This window comes from Elephas maximus, chromosome 2 (genome assembly GCF_024166365.1).
Source record: "Elephas maximus indicus isolate mEleMax1 chromosome 2, mEleMax1 primary haplotype, whole genome shotgun sequence".
NCBI lineage: Eukaryota > Metazoa > Chordata > Mammalia > Proboscidea > Elephantidae > Elephas > Elephas maximus.
Genome location: NC_064820.1, coordinates 95,273,873 through 95,297,251, shown reverse-complemented (window position 1 = coordinate 95,297,251; position 23,379 = coordinate 95,273,873). Strand labels below are relative to the sequence as shown.

General features: G+C 39.7%; 1 protein-coding gene across 9 annotated transcripts in view; it reads left to right on the top strand.

Moving 5' to 3' along the window:
- The window catches only part of MEF2C (myocyte enhancer factor 2C), a 157,715-nt gene that overhangs the window by 98,421 nt on the left and 35,915 nt on the right, over positions 1 to 23,379 (top strand). For 6 of the 9 annotated variants that reach the window (XM_049867322.1, XM_049867314.1, XM_049867359.1 and 3 more), the window contains exon 4: positions 16,556 to 16,699. In XM_049867322.1, coding sequence (XP_049723279.1) covers positions 16,556 to 16,699 — 144 coding nt within the window. Of the gene's footprint in view, positions 1 to 16,555; positions 16,700 to 16,758; positions 16,897 to 23,379 lie in introns of all 9 variants that reach the window. The other 3 variants (XM_049867369.1, XM_049867352.1, XM_049867377.1) reach the window with 2 other exon arrangements.

The following is a 23,379-nucleotide window of genomic DNA, read 5'->3' as shown; positions in this document are numbered from 1 at the left end:
TCAGAAATAATTTGGAAGTTTCTTTCAAAGTTGGTAGCTTTTTGCAACACACACACACACACACACACACACTTGCTAGCACATATACACCCATACACACACAGAGTTAATGTGAAATCGGCACATTTTCCAGCAGATGAACCTCAGATATCTGACTTCCACCTCACCGTGCACAAGTGCCTGCGTCAGACCAACAAAACTGCCATTGATTTCTATCTATCCCTGGGCTTCAGCAATAAAGTAATGCGATAAGAGGGAAAAGGGGTTTTCTAACTTCTCCCAGCCACCTGCCTTAACCTCATTCTTCATCTCGGTATAGATTGGATTACTTTGACAATTAGTCAATAGTGTGCATTACCTCATGGAAACAGACTTTGAACCATGTTTTGCTTCCTCTTTTAATGGTACTGTTTCCCCTCATCTGTTAACAGTGATCTTTAAAAAGAAGTGAGATTCTACTCAGAATGGTGGTGATGGCCGTTTGAGGCGTTCTAAAACTCTTAGGTGGTTGATATGTGGTTAATATTATTTATTCAACAGAAAGTTGACTTTAAACCCATGTAAAGAAGCCAAGTATCATAATTGCAAACTTCTTTTTAGAAAATGTGCAACTTGGTCGATTTTTAATTTTCAGAATACTCCAGTTTCCCATCTGAGAGAATCGTGTATTGGCCTGGCTGTGGGAAGCCTGCAGAGAAAACAGGGGAGCTGGGCTACTGCGGAAGCCAAGCCAAGTCAGTGACTCCTTGGGTGGCATTTTCTCTGCTGAGTCAGGTCCACGCCAGCCCTTCCCCAGGCTCTTACTAGCAGTGTGGATTTTCTGATGAGATGAAAAACCCAAGTCTTTGTTGTTCTTGAAACTCTCCTGCAGTTTTCCCCTTTTCCTTGGGACCTTGGGAAATTTTCACTGAAGGAAATGACATCTTGCTGTGTCTCCCTTATAGCTGTTAGAAAGAAATTGGGACTTCTACAGTCTTTTTTTTTTTTCTTTCTTTCTTTCTCTTCCAGCGTATATAGTAATAGTGTTATCCACATCATTTTGAAAAGAAAGGAAAAAAGAATTTATGCCCCCATGATTAAAAGAGCATTTATAGTTGATGCAATATTTCTCCATGATCCCCTAGCTTTACCCAGAGAGAAACAACAGTTTCTCCATAAAAAAATACATTTATCTCTTTTCCTCAGCCCACCCCCTCAGCCTCAGTAAAAATGTAATTTTGCATCCCTCATTTGCTCAAGCAAATTGAAGTGAAGAGCTGAGCAATTAGCTTCTGAATCTAAAGAATATAAGCACTGGAAAAAAAATTAAGCAACCTTTTTTTTTTTCTCTTAATAACAGAGACTTAAGGTTCTTGCTGCTATTATTTTAATAATGCAACAAACCTACACTTCATGTTACTCAGGTAGACACAGCCTAAAGGTTATTGCAAAGGACCTCCTTCCTTGTCTTGAGAATATGTTGTTGTTGTTGTGTGCCTTTCTCTTCCTTCAGTTTTCAACAACATGTTCTTCATTGTGCCTAGGTGATATCAGCAGGTATTATAATACAAGAAAACAGACATTTGTAGATACCATTATTTGTTAGAGAATGAATTCTATTACAGAATATCTTTTTGTGAAGAAAATAAGATTTGTCAAGCATTTCACTGATTCCACCTGACAGGTGAGTGTTCAAAGGAGAAGTAGGCGAAGTTGAGGCAGTCTTTGTAATTGGACAGACTTGCAGAGGCAAAACAGTGCATTAGCTAAGAGAGTAAACTCTGGAGCTTGAGGATGTGGGTTCACTAACTTGGTTCTATCACTAACTTTGTGAACTTCAGCAAGTTCCTGAACCACTTTGGGCCTCTTTTCATCTGTAGAATGGCAGCCATAGTGGAAAAGTAGTTGTGAGGACTTTTTTAAAAAGACCCGAGAAAAGCCCCAGGCTCAGATCCTGGCATGTAGTAAATGCTCGATAAATCGTAGTTGTTACTGCTGAGGGATGTGTTCAACTAAGGGGAGGGGGGGATCAATATTTTGATGGTGCAGGAAATGAGTTTAATTTCCTTTTCTTGCCATAGAAGAGGAGATGTTGTTTTTAAAATTACCTACTGAGGAATATTGAAGAAATTATTGTGCAAATGAAAAAGCTAAGTTCACAATTAAACTTAACAAACTCACTAAGGTTTCTTAAGGTGTGGTAGTTGAACTGTCGAACTTAAAAATCAGTTTGCAGTACAATTCCACTGATAATGTCTGAAATGTTGAAGACAGCACGACTACAAAAGTAGGCAGCTAAACGACATGGGGCCAGGAGCCCAAATTCACGGACTCCACAGAGAAGACCATTTACGGCCAGATGCCAGCCATTGTTTGGCCTCACTGAGGCGGACAACAGGTGCCGAGCCACTTTGCGGGGTATGGGTGGGTATCAAGATGAACAAAAATGCTGATAGCTTGTGATAAAGCTTCTTGTTAGAGCATAAAGTGCTGAGCCTGGACATGATGACAGGCCGGCTCACATACCCAGGGATCACCTAATGTGCTCACTTGATTATTTGTCCCCTTCCTCTCTTTCACAACTCCCTCAACTTCTCTCACCAATTTATTCTCATGCCGTCTCTGTCTCTTTCTGTCTTTCTGTCTCTCTGTCTCTCTCTCTCATCATTCCTTTTCTCCAACTTTTACTCTCTGTTACATAAAAACCCATTGCTTTCAACTTGATTCCTCATCACAGTGACCCTCTCTATACCTTTCCATTTTTCATTTCTCAGAACTCTCTAGCTTTTGTAGCATTGTATGAAATCCAAGGCAATTGAATGTAGAATCTAAGAATACAGCATTACTATCTTTATAATATATGAACTCATGGAAAATATGATTTTGTGAACTATGAGCTGGTCCAAGATTTTGGGACCACGGACCCATATGTGGATAATATTCAAGGTGTAAGGAAAATAAATTGAAATGAGTTTATTTTATTTTAAATTGATTTTAATGATACTAGGCTTTATGAAACATTTCTTATGAATTATATTTTATTTATAAGTGTTTAATCTAGAAGATCCCAGTTTGCCATAATGGAATGTATATTTGGTATTTTCGGTATCTGTTTTGCACATGGCTCGCATCCTTTTTATTGCTAATCATTACACTCAGTTCACAATTGCCTACACTAATGAGAAAGGACCGTTCACATCAATACTATAAAATAGCAGAAACTACAATGTGAGTCCAGGAGACGGCGGCCCCAATAACAAACGAGCCAGGAAACCAGAGGGCAAATCCCTGTGGAAAGTGAAGCTAAGGCTCCTTACTCTGAAATTCTACTGGCACTTTTGATGTCTGTCCTATAAACACTCTCTTTGGTTATTTTTCTGGCACCAGCTGGAAATAATTATACAGTTAGGAAAGCAAACAGAGGCTTTTTGATTAATGAACTCAAAATTCACATTCATTTATGGAATTCTAAGGGCCAGGTTCTATGCTAGGTCCTAGGGATACCCAGATAGAAGGCCTACCCCCTGCCCTCAAGGAGCTTGATCTTGTGTGGAGACACAGGTGGACACACTGCCACAGTGCAGTGTGAAGAACTGTGGTAGGACTACAGAGAGGGCTAGTTTAGAATAAAGACCATCACCAGAATGATGTCAGTGTACTTTGTAAACACAGCAGAAGCCTAAAAGGAGGGCTGAGACTGAGTGACTCCCTGACAGAGAATTTTGAAGCACTTTTATGTTTAAGCATCTTTTCTTTTTAACCTGAAGATTGTTGATTATTAAAAAAAAAAATACAATCCTATCAAACTTCCTTCATTGGACACCCACCCAGTGCAACTCAATATAATACCCACTATCTCTTACCAATTCACATATTAGGTTTGTGGTAATGAGATAACAGCTGTAGAGGATAAATTAAACTCAATCCTTCCCCTCAAGTAGTTTATAGTGTGTGATGGGAGAGAAGGAGATAGGTGTAAACCAGTATAAACTTATTTGCAGAAAAGAAAGGAGTGGTCATTTTAAGTGTGCTGCTGTGTATTTTGGAGATGCAGCCAGTGGAACTTTCTTCATGCCTGATGTGATTGTGGGTGGAGGTTTGTTCCCTGATCAGTTAACAACAGCCTACGAACAGAACGTCCAGTATAGCATCCTGTATGTTGAGGTCAACCAGATCTCTGGTTTCCTGCCAGCTTTCTGGCCCCTTGTTCACTGGGTAGTGCTTGTCTGGTTTCCTGTCCACGGACCAGGCCTGACGAACACCTTGGTGTATTCAGTTTACTGGCTTACCTGGCCTGGCCCCTGGCCAGTGAGCATCTCACCTGTTATATATTGGACACTGTTAAGCAGAAAGTTTACCAATGGATCAACCACTAAAATGAAACCATTAATACTGCATTAACCAAGTCCCAGGAGGGATTTTATATGAAAAGAGACAAATAATACGAGTAAGGGTAGAGACCAAGGCTGCTAGCTTTTGACAGACGTTGCAAAAATTACTAATGCTAAAAGGAGAAAGAGAAGGTTCAGCATAAAAGGGGGGAAAGCTTGGATTTCTAACCACTAACTTTTGCTTAATATTTCTGAGCCTCTTTTTCCTATGTCATTAAGCCATACTTAGCGGTATTCTCCTATAGGACACCTGTCCAGAATAGTTAACTCATTTGTTTCCATTGGACTATGCTAGTTGCCAAGGTTAGAAAGCCCACAAGAGACACTTCCTGTCTGCAAGAATCTTATAATCTAGAAAATGAGATAAAACCAAGAATACCAATAGCAAAAACATGAAGTAAATGTTAATCACAGAGTTCTGGGGAGCACTAAAGAGGGACATATTAACTCTCTAGGCCACGTAATTCTTTCCTTTTATAATTTATATTATAGAATGAGTGGAGGATGGGGGCAGGGCTGGGGGAATTGCTAGGAGTTAAAGCTGCATATATAGGGTCGCTGTGAGTCGGAATTGACTCGACGGCAATGGGTTTGGCTTTTATGCGTAAAGCCTCGTGTCATGGGATCGTCATGAGCCAGGGGCAGACTCAATGGCACCTAACAACAACAATATCAACAACAGACCTAGTACTACTCCCTACGTGTTTTCAGATGCCATTGTAATTCCATTTTAAGTAAGAATCTGTGTCACTGCAGCCTTGGATATCATTATTCTTTCGTTAACTACAGTATTGGTGAGTGTCATCTGTGCACTGAGTACATTCAAGTTGCTGTAGATGCAGTGGTGATGCTCTCCCAGACTGAAATCTTCCATAGATGCATGTTGGTTCTGTGACATAAGACATGGAAACTACAGTGTCAAGGATGAACAGCAAAGAGCGGGTTTCTCTCTGAGGCCGTGAACATCCCAGGAGAGAAGTGGGCCAGGGTCAAGCCCTTTGTAGCTCTTCACCTCTGTTCAGCCAGGCAGGGGCCCCACAGTGGGAGAGGGCAGTTAGAAGGAAATGATTTAACCTTCATCTCAGAAGTCCATGGCTGTGTCAGAAATTAAGATTTTGGTATCTTTAGTCCCATCCTCAGATATGATCAAAATTTTCATAAGTCTGTCATTTTCCAACTCCACTTTCTTTTTTACCTTATAGACTATTCTTTGTGCACTCTGCTTTTCTGATAAGCTGGTGATAAATTGGAGATCCTAACTAACAGAGATTCTTCAAGTTACTTCGAGGGTAATGCCCTTGCTTCAGAGTGAAACCTTAGATACAGGAGAGAATGCACGAAGGCATCTCTTGCTAAGTTTGGTTTTCAAGATGTTTTTGTCCTCCTGCTGGTCATTCAGCACTTTCCTAACTACAGAAGGCTTGGGAGCTGGAAAGGAGCAGTCTACCATGCCCAGGGCTCTGAGTAGCTCCTAACAGAGAGAAATCCAGCCATTTTGCCCAGGTAGAGTAGACAGCATCACCTGCATCATTCCCTCCATTCCCACACAGTGAAGTGATGACATTGCCTTAACCTACCGGAACTTGTACTCCTTACATGTGGACAGAGCAATCTGACTAAAACAAATAAAGTGGTCATCTTAGGAGACCACCCAACTCATTTCAATTAATCTGTCACTGTCAGAAAGTAGGACTGTACAGTTTGTTTGGTTATTCATTTATCCAGTGAACAGTTACCAGAAACCCATGTTGAGCCCACATATGTTAGCCAGGCCCATGCTAGGGACCAGAGACATCCAATCCTAATGGAATTCACATCTGGTGGTAAGGCAGATATATAAAATGATATATAACTGGTTGCCATCAAGTTGATTATAACTCATGTCATCCCATATATGTCAGAGTAGAACTGTGTTTCTAGAGTTTGCAATGGCAGATATTTCAGAACTAAATTGACAGGACAGACCTTTCTTCTCAAGTGCCTCTGAGTGGACTTGAACCTCTAACCTTTTAGTTAGCAGCTGAGTGCAATAACCATTTGCACCACTCAGGGAATCCACTTATAACTTACTATATTATATGTAAATACGATTTTAAAAAAAGGTCAGGGACTGTAGGGGTACAGAGAAGGGAGCCCTGAGTATCTAGGAGAGTGAAGAAAAAGCTTCACCAAGCAAGTGATGGCATTAGTAATAGGTGTTCTAGGATGACAAGGTTTGTATAGCAGAGAGGAGGCATAAACAAGGATATTCCAGACAGAAATGAATGGCACATGTCAAAGTATGTTATTAGAGGACATACCTCATTTGGGAAATGGTAAGAAGTTCCCTCTTGGCCAAAACACGGAGTGCTGGGGGAGATGAGGCTGGAGAGGCAGGCAGATGGCTTGCTATCCAAGCTGGTGGGTGTGGCTGTAGTAGATGTGGCTGTTGGAAGCCCCCGTGATTTATAAGGGCAGTAGTAATACTATTAGATTTATATTCTAATGAGACCTTGCCAATAGCGGAAGGATGATTCACAGGAAAGTAGGGTCAGGGGCCAAACAGACCAAGGATGGGAGACCAAATAGAAAGTAACGATAGTTGATACGATAGTTGAATCTAGAGTGGATGGAATCAAGAATGATTTCTGCATTTCAGACTTGAACAACTAAAGGGAAAGATAAGAAGGAAATGAACAAGGGAAAGATTGGACTCAAGAAAATAAAACGAAAAATAAATAATGTAGTAGAGGAAATTGAAGGAGCCCTGGTTGTGCAGTAGTTAAGCGCTTGGCTACTAACCTAAAGGTCAGTGGTTTGAACCCACCAGCTGCTCCATGGGAAAAGGACCTGGCTATCTGCTCCCATAAGGACTACAGCCGAAGAAACTGTATGGGACGGTTCTACTCTGTCCTCTAGGGTGGCTATGAATTGGAGTCGACTGCATGGCAACTGGTTTTTATAGAGTTTAGATTTCTCTCATTTCAAATGACTAATCATGCATTGACTTAACTTGAATAAAAAGGCTTTTACAACCAGATTTAAGAGCCTACATGGAAACAAAAATAATGGTTTTACCCTACTCTAGTTATCTAAGATAACATATTCTTCTTTTCTTAAAATAAGTCATTAATGGTTTATAAAAGATGCTTCAGAGAGTTACATTTAAAGCATCACTGCCCCAAGATTCTGCCTTTTTGTCCCTGTAACCCATCTGCACGTAAAATGCCAGAGTCTATAAAAGTTCGTATGTGACGTACCATGCACATTTTATACTTTCAACAATTCTGCTTCCTGGTCTTGGTTAATTTACTCATCTCCTCTGTCTCTCAACCTTTATTTAATTTCTCATTCTGTCTTGTCGTTTCCTCCTTTGTTTAAGTACTGGCCAACATCATCCATTTTTCCAAACCATCTGTACAGTTTTAGCCTTTGTATTCCAGCTGTTTATCTTGTCTCCCAGCCTTTATTCACTTAACTTGCTTTACCTAGATTATTAAGATTAACTGCATGTATTGTAATGAATTTCAATTGTATATTGAAATGTTCCCTTTTCCCTTCAGATCTCTCCTGGATTCAGGATGTCAGAAAGTGTTTCATGGCTAAAGTTTGCCAAACACCCCCATCTCAGTCCTGTTCTAGGCCAGCTTTATGATGCATGTCTTGTCCAGATTCCAGAAGAGGGGTGGTGGAAGAATCCTTTAAAAAGCCAAACCACTGACGCAGCCCGAGAAAGCCTGAATCATCTGATTGGCCCTCGAATCACCCTGATTTTCCATGAATTCCCCCCAGGCTAAGGTTGACCTAGGATAAGACTGAAGCCACAGCCCAGGAGAATAATGGAGTAGTGGACTAGCATCCAAGAATGGGGAACAAAGGTGAACTTTCTCCAAGAACTGTAAAGAATGCTTGTTTAAATTTATAGTATCTGACTCACCTTCACAGAAGTTTTCCCCATGCACTTTCCTACATAGTTTCTGTTTTCCCTTTGCTACCTCTGAATATTCTGCCTAAAATTCACTCCCTTTTTCTCCTTCCATGCTGAATTCTGTGCCATTTCTTCCCACCCTTTAAATCACTGAGGTTATTTGCATATTACTTTTTTGCTGTAAAGATTTCTTGAATGCTCACAGTTTTTCTGACGTTCCATATTTAGACCAAAGGTGGGAAAAACAAACTTGTTGCTATTGAGTTGACCCTGACTTATGGTGACTCCATGTGTTACAGAAGTTACAGAGTAGAATGGCTTTTAGGATTTTCTTGGCTATAATCTTTATGGAAGCAGTTTGCCAGGCCTTTCTTCCTTGGTACCATGTACTGGGTGGTCTCGAACCATCAACCTTTAGGCTAGTAGTTGAGCGTAAACTGTTTGCACCACCCCAAAACCAAAAACCAAACCTGCTGCCGTAGAACTGCCCCATACGGTTTCCAAGGAGTGCCTGGTGGATTTGAACTGCTGACCTATTGGTTAGTAGCCGTAGCTCTTAACCACTATGATACCAGGGTTTCCAACCCAGGGACCTGTATATTTAGACCAATACCTCAGTTTTTAAGCATTTGATGATATAAAACTCCCAAGTTATAATCAGTTTCATACTTGGTACAAATTATGTCTTTACTGTGTTGCTTTCTAACTTAAAAACTGTACATTTCAAAAATAATAAATTTATGACAATAGCTTAGGAAGAATAAAATAGTAAGTAGGTTTTAATATAATGTTAAATAGTAATACAATGGTGAAAAAGAAATTGCAGCTGAAAAAAATACTGAACTGAGACTTCTCTTTCTCCTTCTAGCATCCAAACATTTTTTCCTGTTTTGTTCATTCACCCATTCTGTCAGCCAATCATTCATGCCTCAAACATTTAGTTCCTATCACGTGCCAGGCCCTGTACTAGGGTTTAGTAATAAATGATGACCAGCAAGCAATCCCTAGCATCCAGGAGCTCATAGTTATAGGAAGAAAAGCATGTAAACAAATTATTTTGGTGATAGCATCTTTACATCCAAACAGAGGACCACAGACAACACCCAACACAGAGTAAGTAGTTAATATAAAGGTGTATCAAGAAATCTGGGTTCCACTCCCCTCTCTGCCTCCAACCAAACAGACAACCTCAGTCAAACTGCAGACATCTACATTCATTAACACTAAGTGGAAATGCTTGCTTTGTTCATTCAGCAAGCTTTACTTGAGCAGCTATAGTGTGTCAGGCTGTGCTATATACTGAAACTATATAGTGAATAAAGGAAGGTGCTATGTTAAGAACTTCTTAATCTCATGGAGGAGGCGGACACATAAAGTATCATTAATATGTGATAAAGAAAAATACCTAGAATAAAATGAGTGCATAACTGAGGGAGAAATTAATTCAGCCTGCGTGATCAGAGAAGCCTGCAGAGAGGAGTTGATAGGTCAGCTCTGCCTTGAAGGATGACGGTCCTTATCTGGGGGACAAATACCAGTGGGCTCATTCTCAAAGGAGAGCCCAGCTTGAGCAAGACCACCAGGTATGAAAGAGCATGTTGCTTACGCACCATTATTCCTCCCCTTCCAGAAGGCATGAAGAAGGACCAGATTATTTTTTATGGTTTCTTCTAAGATTATCTCAGTTGCCATGAGTCAGTTTTGACTCATGGCAACCCCATATGTTTCAGAGTAGAATTAGGCTCCATAGGGTTTTCAATGGTTGTGATCTTTTGGAAGTAGATCACCAGACCTTTCTTACCACGGCACCTCCAGGTGGATATGAATCTTCAACTTTTTGGTTAGTAGCCAATGGCTTAACCATTTGCACCACCCAGGAGCTCTGGGACTTAGAATACCAATAATTCCATGCTATCACCATCTGAATGTTTATATGAAATAATCTGTGGCCATTAGGAAGCAGTTGGTAGATGTTTCCTTATGTTCTATGAATTAAAAGCCTTTCAACTCTTCAGTGTCTTTTATTCTCATTGTTCGAAGAGGAAAGAAAAAAAACTCAATGCAGACAATTCCGAATCCAATATTTAGATTGTCTTTTGAGGAATTGGAAAAAAATGAAAATCTCTAGCTACTCCCTGCCAGTAAGAGCTCATATCTGGCTAGAAGAAGCAGTAATATCCTAGTGTAATGCAATATTGTTGATAGGTTTATACTTTCAATTTTTTATTAAACATTTTACCACAGAAGAATAATTTTTGGTAAAATTCCTTTTTTCATACTCTGTACTTCATATGATTTGCTTGTCTAATTAAAATCTACCTCCTGATTGTACTAAGTTCACAGTATTTTAATGTTTTTTTCATTTCTATATTAAGAACAAAGAGAAGAGCTAAAGTACAGGGAGAAATAGTATGAACAGTGCTTACAGTGTTGATTATTTAAACCTGTGGAGAAATTTCTTGGCACCTCATCATTTCCCAGCCTAAGTAATCTTAGCTGGAAATCACAGAGACAGTACAATATTATAGGTCAGTTCGGAGCTTTATAGTTTGAATTTGTATTGCCTGCTTCACTAAAAAACAACTGCCTGGAGGGAGGGAGCAGGCTGACTCATTAGGGGGAGAGTAAAAGGGAGTATGTAGTAAGGTGTATACAGGCTTATGTGTGACAGACTGACTTGATTTGCAAACTTTCACGTAAAGCACAATAAAAATTATTTTTAAAAAAAACAACCACACAGAACAGTATCTGGTGTAGAGTAGGTTTCCAACAATTGTTTGCTGAATATGTTTTAAATGAAATAAGTCATTGGTCGCAGTCTTCAGGGTGGCCACTCCCCAGATAGCAAAGGGACTGGAACCAGCAGCATCATGTGTATCAGCACACCAGTGTGGTAGAATGTTTATGAAACAGTCGCAGAAACTTCGTTTATAGGCAGTATCCGTTTCAGCTGCACCTCTTATTCCTGTGTGGATTTGCTACTTTCTGAAGATTATTCTACCTGTTAGAGTAGGTGCTTTTCTTCATAAAACTGTGTAAAAGATTAGGAAAAATAAGTTTTAGGATCAGGCCACACACACACAAAAAGAAAAACCCTAAATCCATTGCTGTTGAGTCGATTCCAAATTATAGCAACCATACAGATCAGATAGGACAGGGTAGAACTGCCCCCATAGAGTTTCCAAGGAGCAGCTGGTGGATTCAAACCACTGACCTTTTGGTCAACAGTGGAGATCTTAATCACTGTGCCAGCAGGGCTCCTTTAGGATCAGAGGAAAAGAAATTATTTTTCTAAGTTGTTTTCCTTATTTCTGGCTTTTTTGTTAGCACAACAATCAGCAACTAATACTAATGATTCTAGTATGCGTTTTCTTGACAAATCAGCAATCCAAAGTAAGGATAGCACTAGCCGTGCAAGAAAGGGTGAATTTTTTTGCATTTCAACCAAGATTAATAAGAGTATTTTGGGGTTTTTCACAAAGGGATTTGAGATTTCTGTTGTATAATGGGTAGGTACACACACACACAGAAAATATATAGGAATTGAGATTGGAAGTTTTTTAATCTGTGATGGTTGTTCTCTGAAAGAAATTGAATTTTACTTAGGTAGCATTAATAAAAAATACATAGCTACATACAATTGGAAAAGACCAAGGAAATAATTAAGAAGGGGAAACTAGTTTTAACTCCTGTTTGTGGAAAGGAAGGAGCCCTAGTGGTACAATGGCTAACCGCTGAGCTGCTAACCAGAGGGTTGGCAGTTCAAACCCACCAGGCGCTCCATGGGAGAAAGATGTGGCAGTCTGCTTTTGAAAAGATTTACAGCCTTGGAAACCCTGTGGGGCAGTTCTACTCTGTCCTATAGGGTCGCTATTAGTTGGAATTCGACTCAACAGCGATGGGTTTGGTTTGGTTTTACGTGGAAAGGATTTTCTAGTTAATAACATAATGCCTGAGACCAGAAATGAGAGCTCCATGTGGCTTTTTTTCTTCATTTATATTCTTTCCAGTAATGAAACAGAATCTGTTCCCCTACATCTATTTCATTAGAATTTTTGAAGCACCTGTCACCAATCATCGTCAGTTTATACATATTTCAAGTTTTTCTGATGAACAAATGTAATAACACAGGGTCCATATGTCCACATGCCTGGGAGGGGAAATTCCACGTGGTTTTTAAGTTACCTGTCTGGACTTCTTTTCCCGTTTACTGTATGGAATATGTCACCTTCTGTCAATCTAATTACTTCTCTAAGAAGCGGCTGTTCTCAGCTCACTGTGTGACAATTGCTGCCTTGTGAAAACATCCCAGAAGCCTCTGCAGTCAATTGATGTATCCCGAAAGTGTCACTCTCACCCGGAAAGCTGACTTCAGTATACAGGCTTACTGAAGATTTGCAGAGTTCTCTAAGTGAAGAGTGTCTTTGGATATGAAGCAAGAGAAGCTGGTGGTTTCAGTAGACCTCTTGCTGTATCTTGACATACAGGATAAATCTTCTCAAAACAGAGTCAGTCCGCTGAGAGACACTTTATACATATATATCCAGGACTCTAGCCTCTGCAAAAGAATAATGATTTAAGTGTCAACATTACCTGACCAGTGAAACTTGTAAAAGATCAGAAGAGCTTTTGGAGGCCAGCAGCAGAGGTTTTGATTTTGCTAGAAAAAGCCTGAAGGAATAATGCTTATTTATTCATTTAGTAATCCCTTTAGTTTATATCGAATGTTCATTACTGTGATAAAGACAGACTTGGCTAATCTAACAGTAATCCCTTTGTCATCATTAAACAGCTGTAGATTTTTAATATAATAAAGATAGAACAGTTCTTAGAGCTCCACATTCACACTGCAGTATTCAAGTTTGTGCCATCACTTCCATTTTCAGAGCTTTATAATTCTGCCATAATCATTTGTTCTTGGCAGGAACGTATTATAGAAGCTCTCAGCTGAAGATAATATTTTTGAACATTTTTTTTCAATGTTCTGATTATGTGGTTAAGAGAATTTGGAACCCAATATTAATTTGCTCTTGGGTTTCGTGTCTGTGTATCTCAAAATGCTCTTTCTTTAAATAATACAGTTTAACTTAAAGTAAGACAAGAGCGTATCATTAACTGGCAGGGATATTTCATTACTTAATGGTGATATTCTTTACGGGATAGAGTAGTCAAATACAAGAAGAGTTTATTAGAAGAAAATGAGCCACTGTTGTTTTTTCCCTCGTCTTCGCCATTTCCTTTGTGATTTCATGCCACCTCCTTTGTGTGCTTAATAGTTGATATAATTCTTCAGGTACAAAGTGAGCTGTTGATCTAATTGATTTCTTAATCCGTAACTTCTAAGTGTTTTATTGACTAATAGCCATTTCCACTCGAACTAAAATTTGACATCTAAGAAGTATTGATATTTTAGCCATATTTTCATACTCAAAATTTTCCCAAAGCCTAATTTCTAAAAAATTCTACCTAATTTATTTCATGCTTCAGTCTGCTAAGCCAGTTATTGGCAAGTTGAGTCTGACTTATGAGACCGCATGTGTGTCAAAGTAGAACTGGGCTCCATAGGGTTTTCAATGGCTGATTTTTCAGAAGTAGATCACCAGGCCTTCTTCTGAGCCATCTCTGGGTGGACTCAAATCACCAACCTTTCAGTTAGCAGCCAAGCATGCTAACTGTTTGAACCACCCAAGGACTCCTCAGTCTACTACTGTGGTTGAATATAAGCGAGAGGGATCTAGTCCACAGTCTCCGCTCCCCGACTTCACAGATGTGACAGCTTGGACAAGGGAAAGGCAGGCCCCGTATTGCTCCCAGGGGGAGGAGAAAACATGTTGCCTGATGCTTGTCTATGCTGAAACTGGGCGTAAGGTTTCCCTAAAATCTTCATAGGAGACCTATGAGAGATAATGAGTTAATATTTGCAGGGATCTTTCAGTAAAGTGTAATTGATGTTTGAATTTTTATAAGCCAAACACAACATCTACCCCCAAAAGCTTTGTAAGAATATTTAGCACACATGCATGTGCCAGATGGATGGTAATGACAGTTGATAGGCCTCTCCTAACCCTTGCGTTCTGTTGTCAAAAATCTGTACATCAAAACAACTATAATTTTTACAATGAGATTTATTGGATAAAAGATTTGAGTTCACATTAAAAAAAATCTGTCTAGATAAGACTATAAATTAATATTATATATAAGACTTTAAAGGTTTATATAAGAATGTTTTAGCATGCTTTATGGAAATATAGAGAAGTACATTTTGAAAACTATCAGATAATGTTTTCTTGTTTGTACATATTCTTCCTTACATAATTCTTATTAAAAAAAAAATTATGGTGTATGATGCAAGACACTCAGAAATCATTCTTAAAAGCTCAAGGACATGCAGAGATCAAAGCAAAAACACATCATAATACAAGTAGTTATCATCCAGAAGAATGCTTCTGTGGTTGAGATAATACTAACAAAGGACTTAAAAACATAGGAAATTAAGTTAGCCAGTAAAATTATTATTATACTATATTGTGACATCTTTTATAGCATTATTGTAGGAACCCTCTAGAAGTACTTTGGTTGAAACTGATGCCTCTAGATCCATGATAGGGGGACAGGTGGCCCCACCAATTACAAATTCCCCAAGATTGTAAATGTATATTTTATCATCTTGTGTCAAAATATTCATTTTAATATTCAAACATTTTACCACATAATAAGCTGTAACCATATGTTTATTTGTTATATTATACCGCTATAACATTAATAAATATTTACAGAGCTGCAGTGCATCATAGATGTATTAGAAATGGTAGCTCTCTTAGTTTGATTTTAAGTGAAAATCATCAGTGCCTCAGAAACTAATTTTAAATGATGTTACATTTGTTACACGTTAATAAGAGCCAAGGAGCTTAAATTTTTAAGAATGACACCCCCTTTTTAACCCATGTTGTTTTATTTATTTTCCCCAATTGCATGAGTTAAAGATGGGGTGTTATCTCAGCTTTGAATCCCTTAGCTTGATGTCACAGCTTTTGCTGTATTTGTACGTGAATTCTGTCTTTAATAAAGATGAGCTCTGCAGAACTTTCCATTAATGAGAGGCACTTTGGGTCACATCTCTTTATACAACAATTTGGGGGAGTACCAGGAAAATTCAGAAATGTTGCTAGTCTATTAATAATTAACATGGCAAGCTACATGATTAATAAGTTTTATAATCTGTAAAACTTAACATTTTCTCCATAAATCAGATTGTGTACAATTAAATTGACAACCATTAGTTTCAAAAAAGAGAAAGTAAAACTCAGGATTCCTGACTCATACTTTTTCTAGCTGTTACAGCATTACATTAGTATTTACCCTTCTGTGACAGCTGAGACTAGACCAGACCTGCATTCAGGAGAGAGGAGGTTCAAGATAAGGTACTGACTTTTCACTTTCATGTGTCTGGAGACAGTCTCTGGGTGATTCCTGCTCAGCTGAAACCAGGAGGAACTTTTGCTAGTTGGGTCGTTACTGACTTGGTTACCTATTTTCAGTGTTCTTTGGCTTCCTTACTCAGCTCCTGATAATGAAGCCCTAAGCTCAGCTGTTTTGACTTTTCTTTCAGCCTATGTTTAGGCAGGTATCTTCTCAGTATGATAAATTTCAGTACGGATTTTCACAAAGCATAGAACTCTAACCAGACTAAACAAAAGTAATTCTCCCAATGGGTGCAATACCTGAACACCCTTCATCAGCGTTGGGTGCATGTTAGCGAGGCCCTCTTATGTCCCTTTGCTGTGAAGGCCACATCAGAATGGGGTCGCAGGCCACCTTCGTGCCAACCATTGTGTTCAGTTCAAATCAGGGATCTGTTTTCAGTGTTTCTGCTTTTGTCACGATCACAGATTCTAAATTCATTGTGAAATGCCCTGACTTCTAATTTTTCTGTGGGAAGAGTGTTGCAGTTTGCCTCCTTCATTGTGTTCTGCTGCAATTGTCTCTCCCCAGATCTCAGAAGCACATAGGAACTCCCTATCACGAAACTGCTGCCCTCGGACCCTCTTTGTTCATGGACTTAATTTAGTTGCAAGATGAATATTTCTCTTAATATTTAATTATTTAATTTATTTAATGAGCGTGCAATTGAAATGACTCATGGTTTCTCTCTGTGCTTTCTTTAATATAGCAATGTAATAACCACCTGAAGTGCTGGACAGCTTGAACTTCTGTAACACCCCTGAATGTTTCTTGCAGCCTTTGTCTAGGTTTGAACTTTCCAAATTATGTATTTCAGACGTTGAGAAAGAAGGGCCTTAATGGCTGTGACAGTCCAGACCCTGATGCAGACGATTCAGTAGGTCACAGCCCTGAGTCTGAGGACAAGTACAGGAAAATTAACGAAGATATTGATCTAATGATCAGCAGGCAAAGATTGTGTGTAAGTACTCAGCACACCCTTCGTTTTTTTTACTCTTGATATTTCTCTGAACCTGGCAGGCATTGAACAAGAAGGAAAACAAAGGCTGTGAAAGCCCCGATCCCGACTCCTCTTATGCACTCACCCCACGCACTGAAGAAAAATACAAAAAAATTAATGAAGAATTTGATAATATGATCAAGAGTCATAAAATTCCTGTAAGTACCGAAGGTAGATGGCTGGTCTGCTGATAACTGCTGCAGTAACATACCTTAACCCTTTCAGTGATGGCTTTCTCTAAGAAGCATTGGAAAGTCAAACAGATAAAAGAGCCATCTCACCCTACAGGCAGTTCATTTGAAAAGCAATCCCAGGGGATGCTTAAATTATGTCATCTAAAAGAGTTGCCATCATGAAATGCATTCCGAGGTCGAAAATTCACAGGAGGAAGAGGAAGAGAGTTTGTGACACACCCTGAATTTGCACAATCTTTTAAATGCAAAGCCCATACAAATGAAAGCACTAGAATCTCCTTCTGAATAGGTTTAAAGATGCCCTGTTACACGTATATATATTGTCCTGAGACCAGACGCACGAGTGGAACTGAAATCGTCTCATATAAGCTGAGAGTCATCCCCTAAATAAAAACTCAGTTCTGAATAAACCTCAGCCCTTTCCCTGTCCATGCAATCCCGCAACAGCACTGAAGGGTTAAAGCTAACGCTCGCTGCAGGGAGACAGACTGCATGAAAACCTAATGGTAAGATTTCAACATGTTTGTGTGCTGGGGTGATTGTAAAGCTTTATCAGAATATTCGCTTTGCCTACACCAACATTTTCCATGCTTTAACATTTGGCTCAATTTTGTCTTAACCAAGTCAAAAAAATTTTTTTCTAACAATCGGTCATATGCCTTGCCAGATATTTAAGAGAAATAACTCTGCATGTATTATTTTGTTTGCCCACCTCAATAGAGAAAAAAACTATATGCCCTTTGTTATATTCTATCACCAACCAAGAGATGTTAATGTTGTGACCTAAAGTGATGAAACTCAAGACGTACATGTTTTCTGAATAACTAATATTAGTGTCTGAAGCCTCGTTGTATATAAGCTCCTTAAGAGGTAATTAATTCCTTCCGCAAAAAGGAATGTTTTTGTAAGGTAGCAAAACAACGTGAGCCTGAGATTTAGAGAGACTGTGCAGTGAAAATGTGCTTTCCAATGACAAGTGCAGCTATTTGGGGACAAAAGCTCTAAGTCAGTCCACAACTGAACTCACAAGATAAATTGATGTTTTATACTTAGTAGGTACACAATCAGCCTGTATCAAATTAAACTGAACACTTTAAAACTTATTTTTAAAAAATATATGCATAATTCAACTTTCTATCTTCATAAATACATGTCCGCTTCTTTTGTTAAGTGAAATCATGCCAGAAATAGAGCTTTTGTTGAATCAGAATTATTAATACACTGTATCTTGAGGAAAGGCTCTTGTCATTAGGTTCCGTTGAGTGGTTCCGACTCATAGGGACCCTGTGTACAACAGGACAAAACACTGCCCAGTCCTACGCCATCCTCACAGTCATTACTGTGTTAGAGCCCATTGTTGCAACTCACTGTGTCAGCCCATCTCATCAAGGGTCTTCCTGTTTTTTGTTGACCCTCTACTTTACCAAGCATGATGTCCTTCTCCAGGGACTGGTCCCTCCTGATAATATGTCCAAAGTATGTGAGACATAGTCTCAACATCCTCACTTCTAACAACATTCTGGCTGTGCTTCTTCCAAGACAGATTTATTTGTTTTTCTGGCAGTCCATGGTATATTCAGTATTCTTCACCAACACCGCAATTCAAAGGCATCAATTCTTCTTCAGTCTTTCTTATTCATTGTTCAGCTGTTGCATGCATATGAGGCGATTGAAAATACCATGGCTTGGGTCAGACACACCTTAGCCGCCAAAGTAACTTCTTTGCTTTTTTTTTTTTAACACTTTAAAGAAGTCTTTTGCATCAGATTTGTCCAATGCAGTATGTCCTTTGATTTCTTGACTGCTGCTTCCATGGGCATTGATTATTGATCCAAGTAAAATGAAATTCTTGACGACCTCAATATTTTCTGTCTATCATGATGTTGCTTATTGGTCTAGTTGTGAGGATTTTTGTTTCCTTTATGTGGAGGTGTAATCCATACCAAAGGTTGTAGTATTTGATCTTCATCAGTAAGTGCATCAAGTCCTCTTCCCTTTGAGCAAACAAGACTGTGTCATCTGCATATTGCAGATTGTTAATGAGTCTTTCTCCAATCCTGATACTGCATTCTTCTTCATGTAATCCAGCTTCAGCATATTATTTGTTTAGCATACAGATTGAATAAGTATGGTGAAAGGATACAACATACACCCTTCCTGACTTTAAACCATGAGGGAAAACTAAGTGCTGTGAATTCTTAAAGGTTTCATCAGACCGAGTACTATGTACAGCACATTGACCATGAGCACTTGATCAAATGTAATATTTCCTATCATATGCACAATGCATACTTGTTACCCCCAAAATTCTTAAATGGTAAAATATCCATTGGGATTTTATTTTGCTCAAAAGAAGGAAAAAAGTAGCACCTCTGAGCTTATTTTTAGTTCCGATAACCTGAGTTTCTCTTGCTATGTAATACACTGGTTCGGATCAACTTTACACAGAGGTCTGTGAACGTGGGATTTTAAGGTGAAAGCCCTTAAATGTCTCAGGTAGGAGGAATCCCCCCTCTCCCCCGCCCGCACGTCAGCAAAAGGGCAAATACATACAATACTGCTGATCACTCTCGGATGGAAGCCACGCCAAATGTAGGTGGAGCTTTCACCCCCAGATTTCTGGGGGAATGCACATATTTGCACATTAGATCATTATCCCCTATGCTTTCCGGAAAAGAGGTGTGATGCATACCTGGATTCCCTCACACTATTTTACCCTGTCATGTAAAGAGTTCAAAATCAAGAAACATGATTTCTTAAGAGGTACAGCGGTGTGTGGTAGAAGATGAAAACCACATTAGAGTGCACAAGCCGAGCTGGGAGAAGGAGCCACACAGCTCCTTCCTGCACCCTCAGAGTCTTCATCTCGTCAGTAAGTGCTTCGGCCTCCACGATGAAAAGCCCAGTTTTTGCACATTGCTTTCAGTTGCTGGAAGTAAATTTTGTTGAAAGTTTCCACAGCTGCTAAAACATTTACAGCAGGGCAAGGACACTCTGCCCTTTGTGTGGAAGAGAGTGTCTCCACCTCTTTAAAAACATTACAAGATTATTTTTCTGTTTCAGAGACCCAGTTTAGAGAGTTTCCTTTTTAAAATAGAAAATTTAATATTGCAGTCACCTGTTGGTGTAATATAATTTATGCCCATATTCCTCAATTACATGAAATAATTCATGGATGATGTGGAATCTTGTCGACCAGCATTTCCTCATGTGGGGTTTGCCATGCATGGTTCACATTGGGCTGCACAGCAAGAAAAAGCAGCTCCGTTTGAGGAACCAGGAATTAGGAAATAGGCTGAAGGAAGGAGCAGCAAATGCAAGACTGATTGAGAGTGAGCAGGGAGGGAGGAAGTGGAAAGGAACAGTGTATATGTTCTTCAAAGTAACAAGACTGTGAGGAGAGAAATAATGCTGTAACTAGAATAGAGGGAAGCATTCAGATGAAAAGCTCTTGAGATTATTTGTGCAGAGGAAGAAGGCTTGAAGAAAGGAAAACTTTGAAAATGTATATACAATGGGGATGAAATGAAGAAGGTGCCTCAAGGACCAAGAAAGAGGAGAGAGGGATGGAATGTAAACAGGAGGGAGTTGCAGATGGGCCCAAGAGCAATTAAGGTGCTAAGTAGATAGAGTGAAGTTGAGTGGGGGACCACCCAGAACAAAGAGACAAACAAATGCTTTGCAGTCAAGTCAGTTCCAACTCATGGCGACCCAATATATTATACAGAATAGAACCGCTCATCAGGGTTTTCTTGGCTGTAATCTTTACAGAAGCGGTTTGCCAGGCCCTTCTTCCACAGAGCCGCTGGGTAGGTTGGAACCACTAAACTTTGGGTTAGTAGCCAGTCACAAATTGCTTGCACCACTTGGGTTGAGGACCAACTAGTGGCCCCTATTTTTTATATTTAATTTAGCGTCTACAGGACAGAAGGTATCAGGTGCTTGAAAGAGGTCTTGAGAATGATGAAGGTTTGGAAGTTGGGAGGAATTAGAGATGGAGGGGGAAGGAGCAAGTATAGGCCAGAGAGTTGTAGGCAGCCTTGAGGACATTTGGATATCAGAAATTGGTAGTTGTCAGAGATACGTGATTGCTTTCCCTGCTAGTGCTCACCAGCCTGGCAGTGGTCGCTCAGACGTTAAGGGTGTCATTAGTGGTGAAGAAATGGATTCAGATCAGTCATTCACGTTAAATGAAAGAAGGCTCATTAACTACAAATATTTTATTAAAAATATTTTATTGGACTTTTTATTGGACTTTTCCTTGTGGTAAGTTTGGGAAAATAGTGGGTTTTGGGTAAGAGTTCAGATACCTTTCTAACCACGATGACTCCTAGCCATGATGACTCACGTCAGTAACCATGATTTCTTTGTTCAGGGACAGAAATTACCAGCTTTTTAGCTATCATACCTGTATCTCTTTAAAGCCAGGGCCAGCTTCATGGGCCTGAGGCCGGTGCAGTTGCACAGGGCCCTGCTCTCAGTGGGCCAACACTTAGTTCAGTGCTCTCTTCTCACCATCTTGGAATTCTTAATAATTGTTAACACAGGGCCCCACATTTTCATTTTGCACTGGGCCTTGCAAATTATGTAGTTAGTCTTGCCTACAGCGTTTTATTTAATCACCCCAAATTCCTTCTTCCTTCCTCTCTTGAGTGTTCCAAAGATTTGGAGCCTGGCTCTAAGACCTTTGCAAGTGTGGAATTTTTCACTACTTCTTGGCTTTCGGTTTTTTAGGAAACAAAATTAATTTAGATACTTTCACAATTCCTAATTTTGAAAAGGCAAGAAGAAAATGAATAACACAAATTTCTTGTTAACATTTATACGTTATTGTAGTCTGTTAAGGAGCCCTGGTGATGCAGTAGTTAAGCACTCAGCTGCTAACCGAAAAGGCGGCAATTCAAACCCACCAGCGGCTCTGGGGGAGAAGGACCTGGTGATCTGCTTCCATAAAGATTACAGCCAAGAAAAACCTAAGGGGCAGTTCTCCTCTGTCACATGGGGTTGCTATGAGTCAGAATTGAGTTAGTGGCCCCCAACAACAACAATTTAGCCCCTTTGCATTCACAAAAATGTTTAGAGCCATTTGGTCTCTTCATGGCTGCAACCACTTCATTTCTCACCTAAGGAAATCAAGGTCCAAGGAAATGAGATGACCTGCCCGGTTAAGTGGCAGTTTATTACACAGCCTGGACTGTGACTGGGGTTTCTAATATAAAAGGTGACGTTCTTTCTGATTTGCTGAGATATCTTCTCAGTGTGATCATTTTTTAAACTTACAACTTGCTTTCAAAAGTATTATGGCTAGTTTATGATACTGATAAGAAAATAAAGAGGTAAAAAGAATCCAAAGAATATTAGCATATTTTATGAATTCTAAATTTTTAATGTATACTCTTGATAACAGAATTATATCTGACTGCTGTTTAGCCAGTCACAGATGAGTTTTGTAACAATCGTCACCAAATTACTTACAGTCCAGAACACTGGAAACGAAATAATTTGGGGGGGCGACAGTCTGAGGAAGAGAGGAGAAGTAGAGAGACTTTCACTGAACTGGTTGTTAGAATGGTTAAGAATTCATTACATGATTATTAATCATTCTTTTTATTTTGGTTGTGCATGTATTCACTCAAGGGAAAAAAATGAGTTTTGCTCCCTAATGAGATACAGTCAACATTCTATAGAATATTCAGGGGATAAGTAGTTTTATAGGGGATTGCGCTAAGCAAGGAGCACGGTGGGCAAATCCCACCTTCACTGCTAACTGCATGGTAAAGATCAGCGTGAATCCAGTTCTCAACTGGAAATGGATCCAGTCCCCACCTTCCTACTTCTCCATCCTCCTTGTAAGCCACTCCAAGAAGCCCTGTCTTATTCCCAGCCACCAGGGCTAGGTCACTAGGGCACCATTTACAAGTCTAGGGGTCCACATGACTCTCTCTACCTTAGACCAGCCAATGCTCTCTCTCTTTCATCCCTAGCCACCATAGATGAGGTCTTTGGGCATTGGCCGAAAGTTCAGAAATCCACATGATTCTCTCCACTTCAGAACAGCTGGCCTCTTCTCTGAACCTGGTCACCCCAAGCTAGGTCACCAGACACAAATTAAAAGGACACAGTCCTTCAGACTGCCAAATAGGCAGACGCCAGGCCCTCCCTGGCTCTCACTGCCCTTGTGGGTTCCTTAATTGCCTGAATGACTCACAGAATTCAAAAAGAGTATCTATACTTACAGCATAGTCGGCTTGACAGCACTGGGTTTTTCTGGGATACTTACAGCGGAGCCCTAGTGCTACAATTGTTAAGAACTCAGCTGCTAATCAAAAGGTCAGCAGTTCGAATCCACCAGCTGCTCTTTAGAAACCCTTTGAGGCAGTTCTACTCTGTCCTATAGGGTTGCTATGGGTTGGAATCTACTCGGTGGCAGTGGGTTTGGTTTTGAGG